Raw genomic sequence first — 12,491 nt, 5'->3', positions numbered from 1 at the left:
TGCCCCACTCTCAAACGTCGTTGGGCTGGGTTGAAAACTAGTTCCTCATTTTTAAAAGAAAATTGTTCAAGCAGAAAAAATACTTTACTTTACTGATTAGAAGATATTTTTTTAAACACCAAAAAAAAAAAATATATATTTTTTTTATGAAATTGGAAAGATTCTGAATATTCCAAAAACAATGGGTGTTTTTTTCACATCCCTGACTTTCTAGCACACCCCGATATTCCAAAAATAGCGAGTATTAAAGGGGGCAAAAATCTAAAAAAAAACACGGTTCGTTACTTAAGTATCTAACTCAGGGGCACAAAATATGAAAAAACACAATTCACTGCTTAAGAAGTGTACCTTATAAAATCTAATATTTTTGCCCCCTCACCTTCTATGAGAATATTTTTATAAGATTCACCGGTTAAAATGCGAACTCAGTTCGCTACTAAGTAGCGAATTGTGTTTTCCAATTTTTCACCACTTCAACACTCCCTGTTTTCCAATTTTTCTCATGTTCGAATGAAAATAAAATACCTCAACAAAATGGTTTTTTCATCCGAATAATTAAATCCGGGCAAAAGCAAATTTTAAGAATGATGGAGCTTGAAAAAGAATCTCCCATATGTTACACTTATATCGAGTTGAGAGATCCCGATTTCTATATGGGCTGCATGGGTTTCATAGAGCTCAAAGTCGAAAACTTCTCAACCCACCGCAACATTTCTCCCATACCCCCCTAGCACGCAAAAAAATTCGGAAAATACGTTCCGAAGTGTTTTTCTAGTGTAAAATTTACACTAAAAAATTCGGAAAACGTTTTTTGAATTTTTTGGGGGGTAGGGGAGAAATGTTGTGGTGGGTTGAGAAGTTTTCCTCAAAGTCAAGGGAAATACCATTAAAAAAATTGTGAATAACTTATTCTATAAACCCTTATATAATGCAGAAGCTTCTAGAAAATATATCCACCACAAAAAAGAAAATTAGGGCAAACTCTACAAAGCTGAAAATAGCATATCACAAAAACTATCTAAAACAACATATAAAAATAAGTTAAAAACAACTTCTAAACAATTTCATGAGCTCCTCTAAAAGCTTACCATACAAAGACTCGGTCATCTGCTCTCATCACTCTAACCATCTTTGAAGGCCAACCATTTCGCCATCGAACCACTGTCTGCCTGTCGCAATACAATAATATAATTATTAAATTTTATTTTCTTTAAAAATAGATTAGACAACCGACTCAGGGTCTTGGATCCGTCACTGTTACCAACGTGTGTTTATTTCATAAAATAAATTCTTCCAAACACCTCAATACAGGTACAGTTGTACAGATAAGAAAAGGAAAAAACAAGTTCCTATCTTTTATAGGAAAACAATGTGAGTATGAAATAAATAAAAATCATCTTACATTATGGGAGTCAAAAAATGTAGGACTTGAGGGAAGAAAAAAAACAAGTAGCAAGCTTATTCTATATGCTTATTAAATAAAAATAAACCTAAAACAAATAGTTTCCACCTAACACTGCTCTCAGACAGTTTCTTTCTACTCATTCTTTCTGTAAATCAATTTCTCGACAGAAAGAATGTTTTTAATTGTTGCGAGATGAGGCTTCAGATGGACTAACTGACGAATCACTGGAAAAGGAACCATTTCCACTGTCATTCTCAGACACCACTGGTATCTTGACAGCGGCTGCTCTTTCCATCTCTTTCTCGAGTTCTTCCTCCTTACGCAACGCGGTAAACTGTGTATCCAACGACTTGGCTGCTCCTAACCATGCGAGAACAATCACTAGAAGCACACCTCCAAGGTATGGAGTTGAATTAGCTAGTGATCCGAAAGTTAAGATCATGAATTGCTGGATAAGGGCACCTCCAGATTTTCCCAATGGGTTGCAAACAACATCAATGGCTGCTTTCCCTTTGACCTACACCAAGGAATATAAACCATGTTCAATAAAAGTGGATATATGAGACCAAGATTTCTAGTTCTAGCTAGAAGCTAAAAAAAGTTCAAAAGAAGAAAGGTTTATTCTATTTATATGTTCTTTTAGAAGCTAAAAAAATTCCATGTCCATTCAGCTGGAGTTTAACTTTGAGCCTGTTTGGATTGACTTATTTCAGTTTATCTACTGGCTAAAGCATTTGTAAGACTCTTTGGAATAGCTTATGGAAACAGCTTATGACATATCCATAAATTGCTTTCAGCTTATTTCCATATGCTCTCGAGGATAGATTATTTTAAAACAGTTTGACTTTAGTTTATCTTTTTTTATAGAAACAACTTTTTATATATAAGCACTTACATGATAAGTGTTCATTCTATACGTGCTTAATTAAGTTGTTTATCCAAACAGGGGCCTAGTTCTTTTTAGTTTCATTAAAATGTCTCCTTTTCTTACCATGTGTTGTTATCTTATACTTTTAATATACAGCAAACAAAGACCAGAACTTGTGCTTTGTTATGTTCTAATTTGTCTACTAAACACTACCTTAGTATAAGCGCATGTCAAGATTGGTGGTGAATTTGACGAAATCACAATGCCAATGTGATATTATTGAAATTCCAAAGTGCAACTTTTGTTAAAATAATGGCGGCACTGTGTTTCAGTCAATTTCACCTTCAATCCAAACATGCACTAAATATGACGGAGAAGCAAAAAAGAATACAAACCTTAGTATCCTCATCCAAGGGTATGTAAGCCATTTCTTTGCAGGGATCGAATAAACTGTACTTAGCACTCTTGCTAAATATGTTCTGCATAGCACCAACATAAACAGCTGCTAGCAGTGGAGTCATTCCAATCGCTGCAAGACCAGGTGCAATTGGACCTCCAAACAATAAGAGAGAGAAGAAACCAACTCCGGTAAGAAGCAGGACCGTAGGTGTAATCTTTGCAGCAACACCCCATCCATATTTGTCGAATATATATTGACTTAGAAGCATCATTATGAATGTGGCAATTCCAGTTGCAGTCGAGAAGTCTCCCATGAAAGAGGAATACTCATTGGGGCTAGGAAACTGCACTTTGCAAAGATTTGTGAGAGAATGAAAAGGCGTAGAGTGACATAACACGATATAAAACCGAATCTAAGACAAGATCAACCATTTTGTTTATTATTTACCTGAGCTTTGAGTTTAGACTTCCAAGTAACCTCAACAAGATTAATGCTGATTCCATAAGCAACCACTAAAGTGGCAAGATCTCTAATGTACCTTGAAGACACCAAGAATTTCAAGCTCTCCATTGTTCCCATTTTTGGTTTCTTCTGTAAAATTGAATAGCAATGCAAAATTTTAGTCAATAGGTTTCAAAATTTCCACGTGTGACGTCAAAAAGAACAAATGGGAATAAGACTGCAAAGCTAGGACAATGTCTTATACTCATGTCAATGTTGTCAATCGCAGATTGCAAAAAATATTTGTTTGCTGAAATTCCGCTATGCTATAGTGCTAAAGCGCTGATATAGTCAATATTTAACAACACTCTGTACTAACCAGTGTATCCCGTAACATTAACAATTTATTCAAATTCTGCTATGCTATAGTGTTACTATAGTCGTTATTTGACAACACCAACTCATGTAACTTCTAAGATGCTACACACACAGAGTGAGAGAGAGAGAGAGAGAGAGAGAGAGAGAGGATCGGTACCTTCTTCTTGACGCTACGTTCAGGAAGAGGAACAAAATTATTCGTCCACCAGTACAGCAAACAGATTGCAAACCCCATAATCACAACTATGCTCATCATTCCTTTTAGAGAGATGGCCCAACCATCAACTCCAGGGCCTAAATTCTTCCTCATATTAGAAAAGTATTTCACAGTCCGACCAGAGAATATAAGGGCTACATTGGCTCCAAGTCCAAACAGTGGATAGAATCGTTTTGCTTCATCAACAGTAGTAATCTGCACAAACAAAAGAACAAGGGTATTAGATTTGCCAAGAAGGATAATAAACTTGTAATCTTTCAGCTTTATCATGGTGATTAATGCATAGTAGCACACATAACAAGCATCTAATAAACAGAAGTACTTCACTAGAGTCGCAAGGACATCACAATACTCAGTTTTGAAAATTTTTAGCCATGAATCAAGAACACTTAACATGTCAGTTATGTAATGTATGAGTGTCGAACACTCTGATACACCTTCAGCCTGAAGGCATCAGTACTGCTCCCTCTGGTCTCATATATAAGCAAAAAATTAATTTTCCATGTTCATTGAATAACTGATGTATCTGGTCCATAATATGAACTAGATACATCAGTTATTCAATGAACCTGGAAAAAGAAACCTTTGCTCATATATGAGACCAGAGGGAGTACTACATAGCTACAAAGTTGTATTGTCGAAAAAGTAAAAGAAAAACAAATTATTATACTAGTAAAACAAACATGAGAAAAATTTGCCAGCAAAATCATCCCGCAAATGCTTCCCATTTTGCTTAAGAAGCCAACATACGAGACAGCTCAATAATTCTATTTATTAACATATCTAATTATACAATTCGCTATTTATTTCATATGGAACAACAATCAGTATAAATAATTATATACGCCTTATTAAAAAGAATACAAAATCACAGTCATACTCAGAATAAAACTATTATGTTAATGAACAAACAGAACAAAAGATTAAAAAAATACATAAACAATTAACAATGACATGAATACATGCACAATTTAAGACAAATACCATAAACCAATTACCACATAATCAAACAAAAAATAACAAACAAAAGTAAATTATTGAAACAAAAAAAAAATACCTGATTAGCAAAACCCCAAAACAACACAGAAACAACGACACTCCCCCATAATTCAGCCATAACATAGAACAGACAGAAACTCCAAATTCTGATAATTGCAAGAGGACCAAGAAATCTAGGACCAAGAACATTAAGAAGCTTGTCTGCAAAAGCTTCAGGATGAATATAGTTGCTAAGAGGATACAAAACAAAACCAAAAGCCCCAAAGAAAGCAATAAAAGGAAGAATCACAGTGTAAAAAAGAGCTTGTTTTGACAAAACATTAGACAATTTTGTATACAACAACATAAAACCAATAGCCATAGGAAGATTCACCCATGTTTTCAAAAATGGTATAATCTCAGCACTACTTCCTTTTGCAGTAACAACTAAAACATCCTTAGTATCCCTCAAAATTGTGTAATTGAAAAGGATGCAAAAGAACATCAACCCTAAAGGTACAATCTTTTTCATAGTATCAATTTCAATACCCAAAATTTTAGGTTTTTTTTCAACCTCAATTTCCCCAAAAACTGGTTGTCCATCAGAAGAAGCAGCTGCAGCAGCCTCTGCTTTACAGATGAACAAATTTTTCCCATTTTGACCAAACCCATTAACTTTTGATGAAAAAGAATTGATTTTTGAAAACCCATTTGAATTTAAAGAAGACCCATTAAGGGCTTTTGGTTTAAGTGATAAAAATCTATGCTTTAAGGAATTGGGTTGAAGCAAAACCCTGTTTTTAGGGTTTGTTGGGAGAGAGAGAAGCCCTCTTGTTTGAAGCACTGCCTCCATATCTGTCCCCTCTTAGAATTCCTTCTTAGAAAAACCACAAAAATTGATGAGAATTTTTCAAGAAGAGAACATAAAAGAGAGGAACTGATACAGAAGGATTGAGATAGAGAGATAAGGTGGCTCAAGAATGAAACTTGCAAATATGATATCTCTTTGCTTTTATATTTTGGTGGAGATGTTATCAAAACCTCAAAGGGTTCAATGAAATTTGAAGACACACAAATAATAATGTAATTTATCTGGTTTATATATAAACAAACTTTTATTTTTTAAATTCATTTAATAACTAATATATTTGGTCTATCGACCGAATACATTGATTTATAAATGAGTCTAAAATGTAAAAAAAGTTTATAAATATTTTTTTGAGGCAAGAGTTTATAAAAATATTCTTTCATTTTTTATTATTTAATATTCAATTTTTTTATTAAAAAATATATAAAGTATCGTGTTATTATTAAAAAACTATAGGCAAACAACTATTTTATTTCAAAGTATTTAACGTTATCATTTATGAATATACCAAAATTAAAAATATATTTACAAATATTTTATTTATTAGTTATTTTAATTTTTCTAATTTATTTTATATTGTGGATTTAAATCTCAGATTTTTTTTTTTTTGAAGCACTCAAATATATATTTTTGTCAATTTAAATTATTGATGAAAGATATATCCAAAATGTATTATTTCTTGTACAAAAAAAAAAGTGACAATTTCTAAACACATTCAAGTAACCAACATAATTGTTTTCTTTTTTTAATATGCAAACAAACATTTCACCTTAGAAACAATGAATTGTGAACGTGCACTCAACAATAGGAAATAGTTTGGAGCAATGTATTTAACATATTTTCTTTTTTGGTTTCCTTTGAAAAAGACAAATTATTTACTTAATAACTAAATTTATCATTTTTTTAAAAAAAGAATTTTTTTAATTAAGTAAAGAGTTTAATTTTCATTCATTAAAGTATAGAAAGTTATACATTGTTGGCATATCACAATCAATCATATATGTGACTTTAAAAATGGTTACGATAATTTTAAAAGTTTTCTAAACATTAATATTTATTTATTTGACTTTCATCTGACTCATTTTAATCATTTGTCGGTTGCTCATACTTTAAACTCATGTTCTATGTTTGATTTTGTTGTACTTTATATTTTTCGGGACTTTTTAGCCCTATTTGAAATGGAAAAAAAATGATAATAATGAAAGAAATATAGACATTTCAAATGATACGTCGGCTATAACTAATTGACGGTATAAAAAAATTATACTAACAATTCATATTTAAGGTCACGTATAATTTTTAAAGTAGTTATGATGTAATAGTGAGAGATTTAACGTGTCAATGAAAAATGTAAATATTCATTAATTAATATGACAACACATTATTATATACTCCCTCCGTCCCGATTTATAAGGGAAAAAAGGCCATTTTTTTTGTCCCAAATTATAAGGGAATTTGTTGAAATTTGACCAATTTAATTTTGTAATTCCAAAAATACCCCTAGTTATATTTTCCAAAGCAATTAATTACCAAGAGTCTAGGATTGTAGTGCTACAGTACCGATGCAAAACTCTCAGGGAATGAATATGACGTAATGGCAATTGTATTGAACCAAGTAACATCAATTCTTGCTACTATTTTTTTTTACTTTGCCACTGATGAGTAGAAGTTGATGGGTCATTGGTGCTTTTAAATGGAGTACTGTACGAGAAGCACTTAGAAATTAGGAGCAAGTTATTAAATTGTTTTGCTTTTTCATAGAGTAAGTTAATAAGGGTATTTTTGGAAACAAAATTATGTTTTTGATAGATTTTAGAATATTAAATGAATTTCTTAATAAGTGTGTTTTTTTTTTTTTCCCTTATAAATCGGGACGGAGGGAGTATAAGGTCTTAATAACTAATGCTTTCGGTATTAGTTAAGGAGCTAAAATGAAATTGGTTGTCCAATCCATTGGTTTGTATAGGGATCATGGCGAATTAAATTTCACTTTTTTTTTTGTTTGTGTGTATATTTTTATGCATCTCTTATGCCTTATTTGTTTAATACAATTATTTGACTTCTTCAAAAAAGGAACTAAAATGAGAAATAAAAAAAATGGTTATACATTAAAAAAATTTCATAATTTAGACTTTTAATATATTAACTAACAATAATTAAAAAAAAATTGAATTATTAACGAATGTATTTGTTTTTTTTTTTTTTTGTGAATGTATTTGGATGGATACTACTGTATTTAACATTTGCCTTAAATATATGTCTCGTGCAACATGCTATATATTAGGAAATCCAATTCAATAGAGTAAGTACTAAGAATTTGACATCCTCATCTGAAATGAAAGCGTGGCCGTGAGTCATGTGGGGGTAGGTTAGAAAAAGTACACAGAAAAAGAACCTATAGGTAGGAGGATCTTGATTTGCCAAAAATATCCTTATTTTTCCATTTAATGACAAATATACCCTCGAGATATTTCTTTTTGTTTTTACGTTCACGCATCACAATGCAGATTTGTTTGATAGATACATGAACGATTCAAAAGCTTGGAACGTGAACCACTGATCTAAAATTACAATTAGCCCAACTAAAAAAGGCACTTGGCTTTTACATTGCCACTGGTTTGCAACTTGTAACTCACAAACCAACAATTTTAGCACCATGTAATAATTTATATTTATGCAACCTCATTTTCTTAAATTAATTAAAGTACTAATTGTTGCTTTGAATATACTAGTACTCCCTTTCTAATTCTACAAGTCACGAGCATTGGAGTTTTTTACGGTCAATAAGTGGTGATCATTTCAAAAACCTTATGCTTAGGGCTCTATGCACAACAAGTTAGGTTGGCTACTTTATTTTGGTTATCTCACTATCTTAATCAAAATTTATCAATTTGAATAAAATTAGAATTTCGTAATTTTTCTATCAAATCTAAACCATTTCAATATGGTGGTTAACAAGTTGGTTTTGACAAAATATATTTTTATGCTTAGTTTTATTTTTGGTCTCTTAAATACTATGATTGGACAATTTCGATCCTCATTTTTGAGTGAATTGAGACTCCAAATTTTGACCAATTCAATTGCAAATTTTTCATTATTGATTTTCTTCTAAACTTTGACAAGTTTAACGTGGATGTGTTTTTGGGTAGGATGGGTAGTTCAACTAATTTGTGTTATAAGAAAACTTAAAGGAGTTAAAGAGTTAGAAGTTCAAATTCTCACCAAAGTGAAAAACACTAACACTAATCAAAGTGGGTAGCTCAACTAGTTTGTAGTAATTATTAATTTTTTTTGGTAAATCAAATGCATCATCCGCGCGCAACTGCAAACACTAATCCCTTCGAGATAACCGAGATTCATTTAAAGGATAGACTTCTCCCAATAAACGTTTCTTCATACGCACCGACCGATGATTGATCTCAGGAATAAATGGTTAAGGGATCCAAGTATCTAACATTTATATTTTTTTTTTTTTTTACTAAATCTGACATTTGTGTTTGGTAACTAATTATTAACTTTAGTCTTTAAAAAAAATGTGTGTGTCTTTCTTTTTCTAAAATGTAACCACTATTTTTTGAGATAACTATAACTTAGGGAGGGGATCCTCTCCAGTGACTTTTTTGTTCAGTAACTAAATATGATGGCAGTGCACCCCTTCCGGTTGATTTTTCACGGGAGGTAATCTATTCCCTAAAACTTATATATGAATTTAAATTGGTTTAAACTCCTTGTTCTTCATTTGAGTTACATAACACCCATTTCTTCTTCCACGTTCTTATATCTTATGTCTCTTACTATTTTGCAAGGTTAGGTATTCCCCTTCAACATGGAGCAAAAATCAAGATTTGATGCTATTTCATTTCATCTACTTTTCTTTGAACTAGCTACCATGAGTATATATGTGTAGTTAACTTTTGTATTCGGATTATGTGGAGTTAGCTATGAGTTTCATGCATGTAAACTCTTGATTTGATTAGTTATATATAGATGATTTTTTATGTTTTTAATGTTTTTCCGTTGTAATTAAAACTCTAAAGTTGAACTTTTGATTTTGAAAGTGTTGGACATAGACTTTTCATATGCATGTCATCCACCACGATAGCTAATAGTATCCTTTTCTATTTTAGTCCCCTCCCGATCGTAATTACGGAGATCATTTCTATCAAGTTCACCCTCAATCACAAATGAACCAACTAATGATCTGTATTTTCTTGTTATTCGTTGGACATTGAATATTTACATTTTTTTTTTTTTACTAATGTGTATGTGTCATTAATTATGGTACAGCTAAAGTACATAGCATAATGATCTTAAACAAATTTGGAAGATACTTAGGAAGATTCAAGATTGTTCAGTATGTCTCAACTGACTCACTCGTATCTGTCTATTAATTTGTTTGTTCTTGACAACATGTTTGCGGTTGATAATTCTAAAGTACAGTCACGGTGGGACCAAATAATATTCATCATGTTAAAAGGCAAATATCAAGGGGAATAAAAAAATGTGTTACTTGTTTTGTTTTGAACTACTATATTATTGAGAGATTACTACTACTAGTATCGTTAATTCAGTATCAACAAACTATATTCTTTCTTCAGTCAAAAACAAACTACGTACTATTCTTGGTAATAATAAAAAACTATATTCCAAACAAATTATTAGTACATACTCCCTTTGTCCTTTATTATAAGATCCCTATGTATACATATTTTTCTGATAATGAGACAAAAATTTATGAAGATACAATTTTTGTTAGTAAGAATTTATGAAGTAACAAAAACTTATTTATTTACATAAGCAATTGCAAAATAATATAAGTAGCGCACGCTCGCTCGCACGCATGCACATATGCCTGCATTCATATATTAGATAAAAAAAGTATAAGTGATGACCGATGAGAAGAAAATAATTGTCACCTTGTCGACATAAATTAGGTTCAATTGCTATTTTTATCCTCTGTGCTTTAACACGAATAACAATGTCTATTAAAAAAGTTAATATCGCAACACTTAACAAAACAACCATATACCCAAACCAATGAACAACAAAAGGCACCCATGTGTTTGGGTATATAGCTGTTTGTTTGTTAAGTGTTGCATTACTGTCTTTTCTAATATTCATAGCTTTTTGTCTTAAGCTTGACATTCAATTCCTTCTATCGTTAATTTACTTTTTAAATTCATTAAAAATCTAATGTATTTGATTTATAATATGGTCTAGATACATTAGATTTTTTTTTAAAATTAAACTTTCTCTTATATATAGGACCGGAGGGAGTAGATACGATAAAAAATCTACTCTGACAAAAAGTAGAAATTATTATTAAAATTGCTAGAGGGCTCGTCTATCTCCGGTTCTTCACTGAAATAGCAAATTATATACCAATAAAGGAACTAGTACTCTATTATTATATTGCAAATTCCTTCCATGTGAAAAGGATTTAATTTTTCTATCCAAGTTGAATAACCGTGTGCATGTTTGGATTCACAGTGAGTTTAACAAAATCATGATGGACATCTGTCATTTTGCTTAACGCACCGATCCAAACATGCTCTTTAAGCATCTATGAGGCAATAAGAACCAATCACCAAGTAGATCAAAATGTAAAAGAAGGAATAATGAAAGGAAAAAACAAATAGTGTGTACTATATAATTGAACAATACATCATTCACCATATCAAACTTAAACGAATATAGTTCCATAAAAACTGAGTTGAGTTTGTAAAATTGCTATGTTAAAAGTAATTTAAACATTAAAAAAAAATGGTTTGATTACAAAATAGGTAAAAGTGAGTTGACACTAGAAGTATTTTCTCTTCATGGAGATGGAAACATCAAATCCTAACTTGAGTTGAAATATCTTGAAACACCAAATATATCAAATAATAATCAAAATCAATTTTATATTTCTTGAAACACCAATTTTAATTCTTGAAACACTAGAATTAACACCAAAACAAAATAACTTTACATTATTAGTGCATACTCTCTTTGTCCTTTATTATAAGACCCGTGCATATGTATATTTCTCTGATAGTACCATGTATATATAATTTTCACTAGTGATAACTTATGAAGTAACAAAAACTTATTTATTTACATACACTAATTTTTATAAGCTCAAAAAGACAATCTAAACGGAGCCCATAATAGAAGAGAGAAAACAAATTTGTGTTTTTCAATTATGAATTTAATAATCCCATTTTTGTAAAAGAAATCAATAATGCATGTGAAAATTTGAAGAGATTCTTATATTAAAAGACTATAATATGGAAAATGAGTCTTATAATTTGGGACAAAGGGAAGAAAGGGAGTATCTCTTAATATCTTATAAATGTGTGTTCAGAAAGTTGCTTCCTTAATTTCATTTCCTAATGTAAAAGTTAGTGCCCCATGGCCATTAGTTAGCTTTTTCATAAGCAACTTACAATGTTACCTTACCTCCTAATATTACTTACTACTTGCTGCGATTACTTACTTACCTGTCACAACATAAAGACAAGCATGTGCTTAATTGCAATTAGGGAATACTCAATAATCTGGTAAATATTTAAATAAGGACATACTATGAGCATAAGTACAGACACAAACATTAGACACAATACAAACACTAGCATGTAGACACCGCTAATAATATGAGCTATATCGGTGTCGTGTTGATGTTGGTGTCGGACATCGGCACATGTTAGACACCGGACACGCCTTCACATAAGATCATAATATATTAAACTTTATTTGCTCCTAAACAGATGATGTAATATAATTTAACAAGAATATATATACATTTATATACCTTTTGGATCTTATTTAACCATGACATTATTGAAATATGTAGTAAATCTGCATGCACAAAAATAAATAAGTTATACTATAAGCAACACAAACTATTACTATTCATTAAATGTCAACAAAAGTAAAAGTTTGAGGAAAAGGGTA

At 31.1% G+C, this 12,491-nt stretch overlaps 1 protein-coding gene across 1 annotated transcript; it reads right to left on the bottom strand.

Moving 5' to 3' along the window:
* Positions 1-1,255: 1,255 nt before the first annotated feature.
* Positions 1,256-5,893, bottom strand: LOC123921581 (plastidic ATP/ADP-transporter). The gene is made up of 5 exons (XM_045974180.1): positions 4,767-5,893; positions 3,650-3,904; positions 3,121-3,264; positions 2,669-3,016; positions 1,256-1,922 (listed from the first exon to the last, which is right to left on the bottom strand). The coding sequence occupies exons 1-5, from the start codon at positions 5,538-5,540 to the stop codon at positions 1,584-1,586; spliced, it is 1,860 nt and encodes a 619-aa protein (XP_045830136.1). The 5' UTR covers positions 5,541-5,893; the 3' UTR covers positions 1,256-1,583.
* Between the last annotated feature and the right edge of the window lie 6,598 nt (positions 5,894-12,491).

The sequence above is a fragment of the Trifolium pratense genome, linkage group LG4, assembly GCF_020283565.1.
Source record: "Trifolium pratense cultivar HEN17-A07 linkage group LG4, ARS_RC_1.1, whole genome shotgun sequence".
NCBI classification, from domain to species: domain Eukaryota; kingdom Viridiplantae; phylum Streptophyta; class Magnoliopsida; order Fabales; family Fabaceae; genus Trifolium; species Trifolium pratense.
The sequence above is the reverse complement of the archived record's forward strand: the minus strand, read 5'-3'. Positions and strand labels throughout refer to the sequence as shown.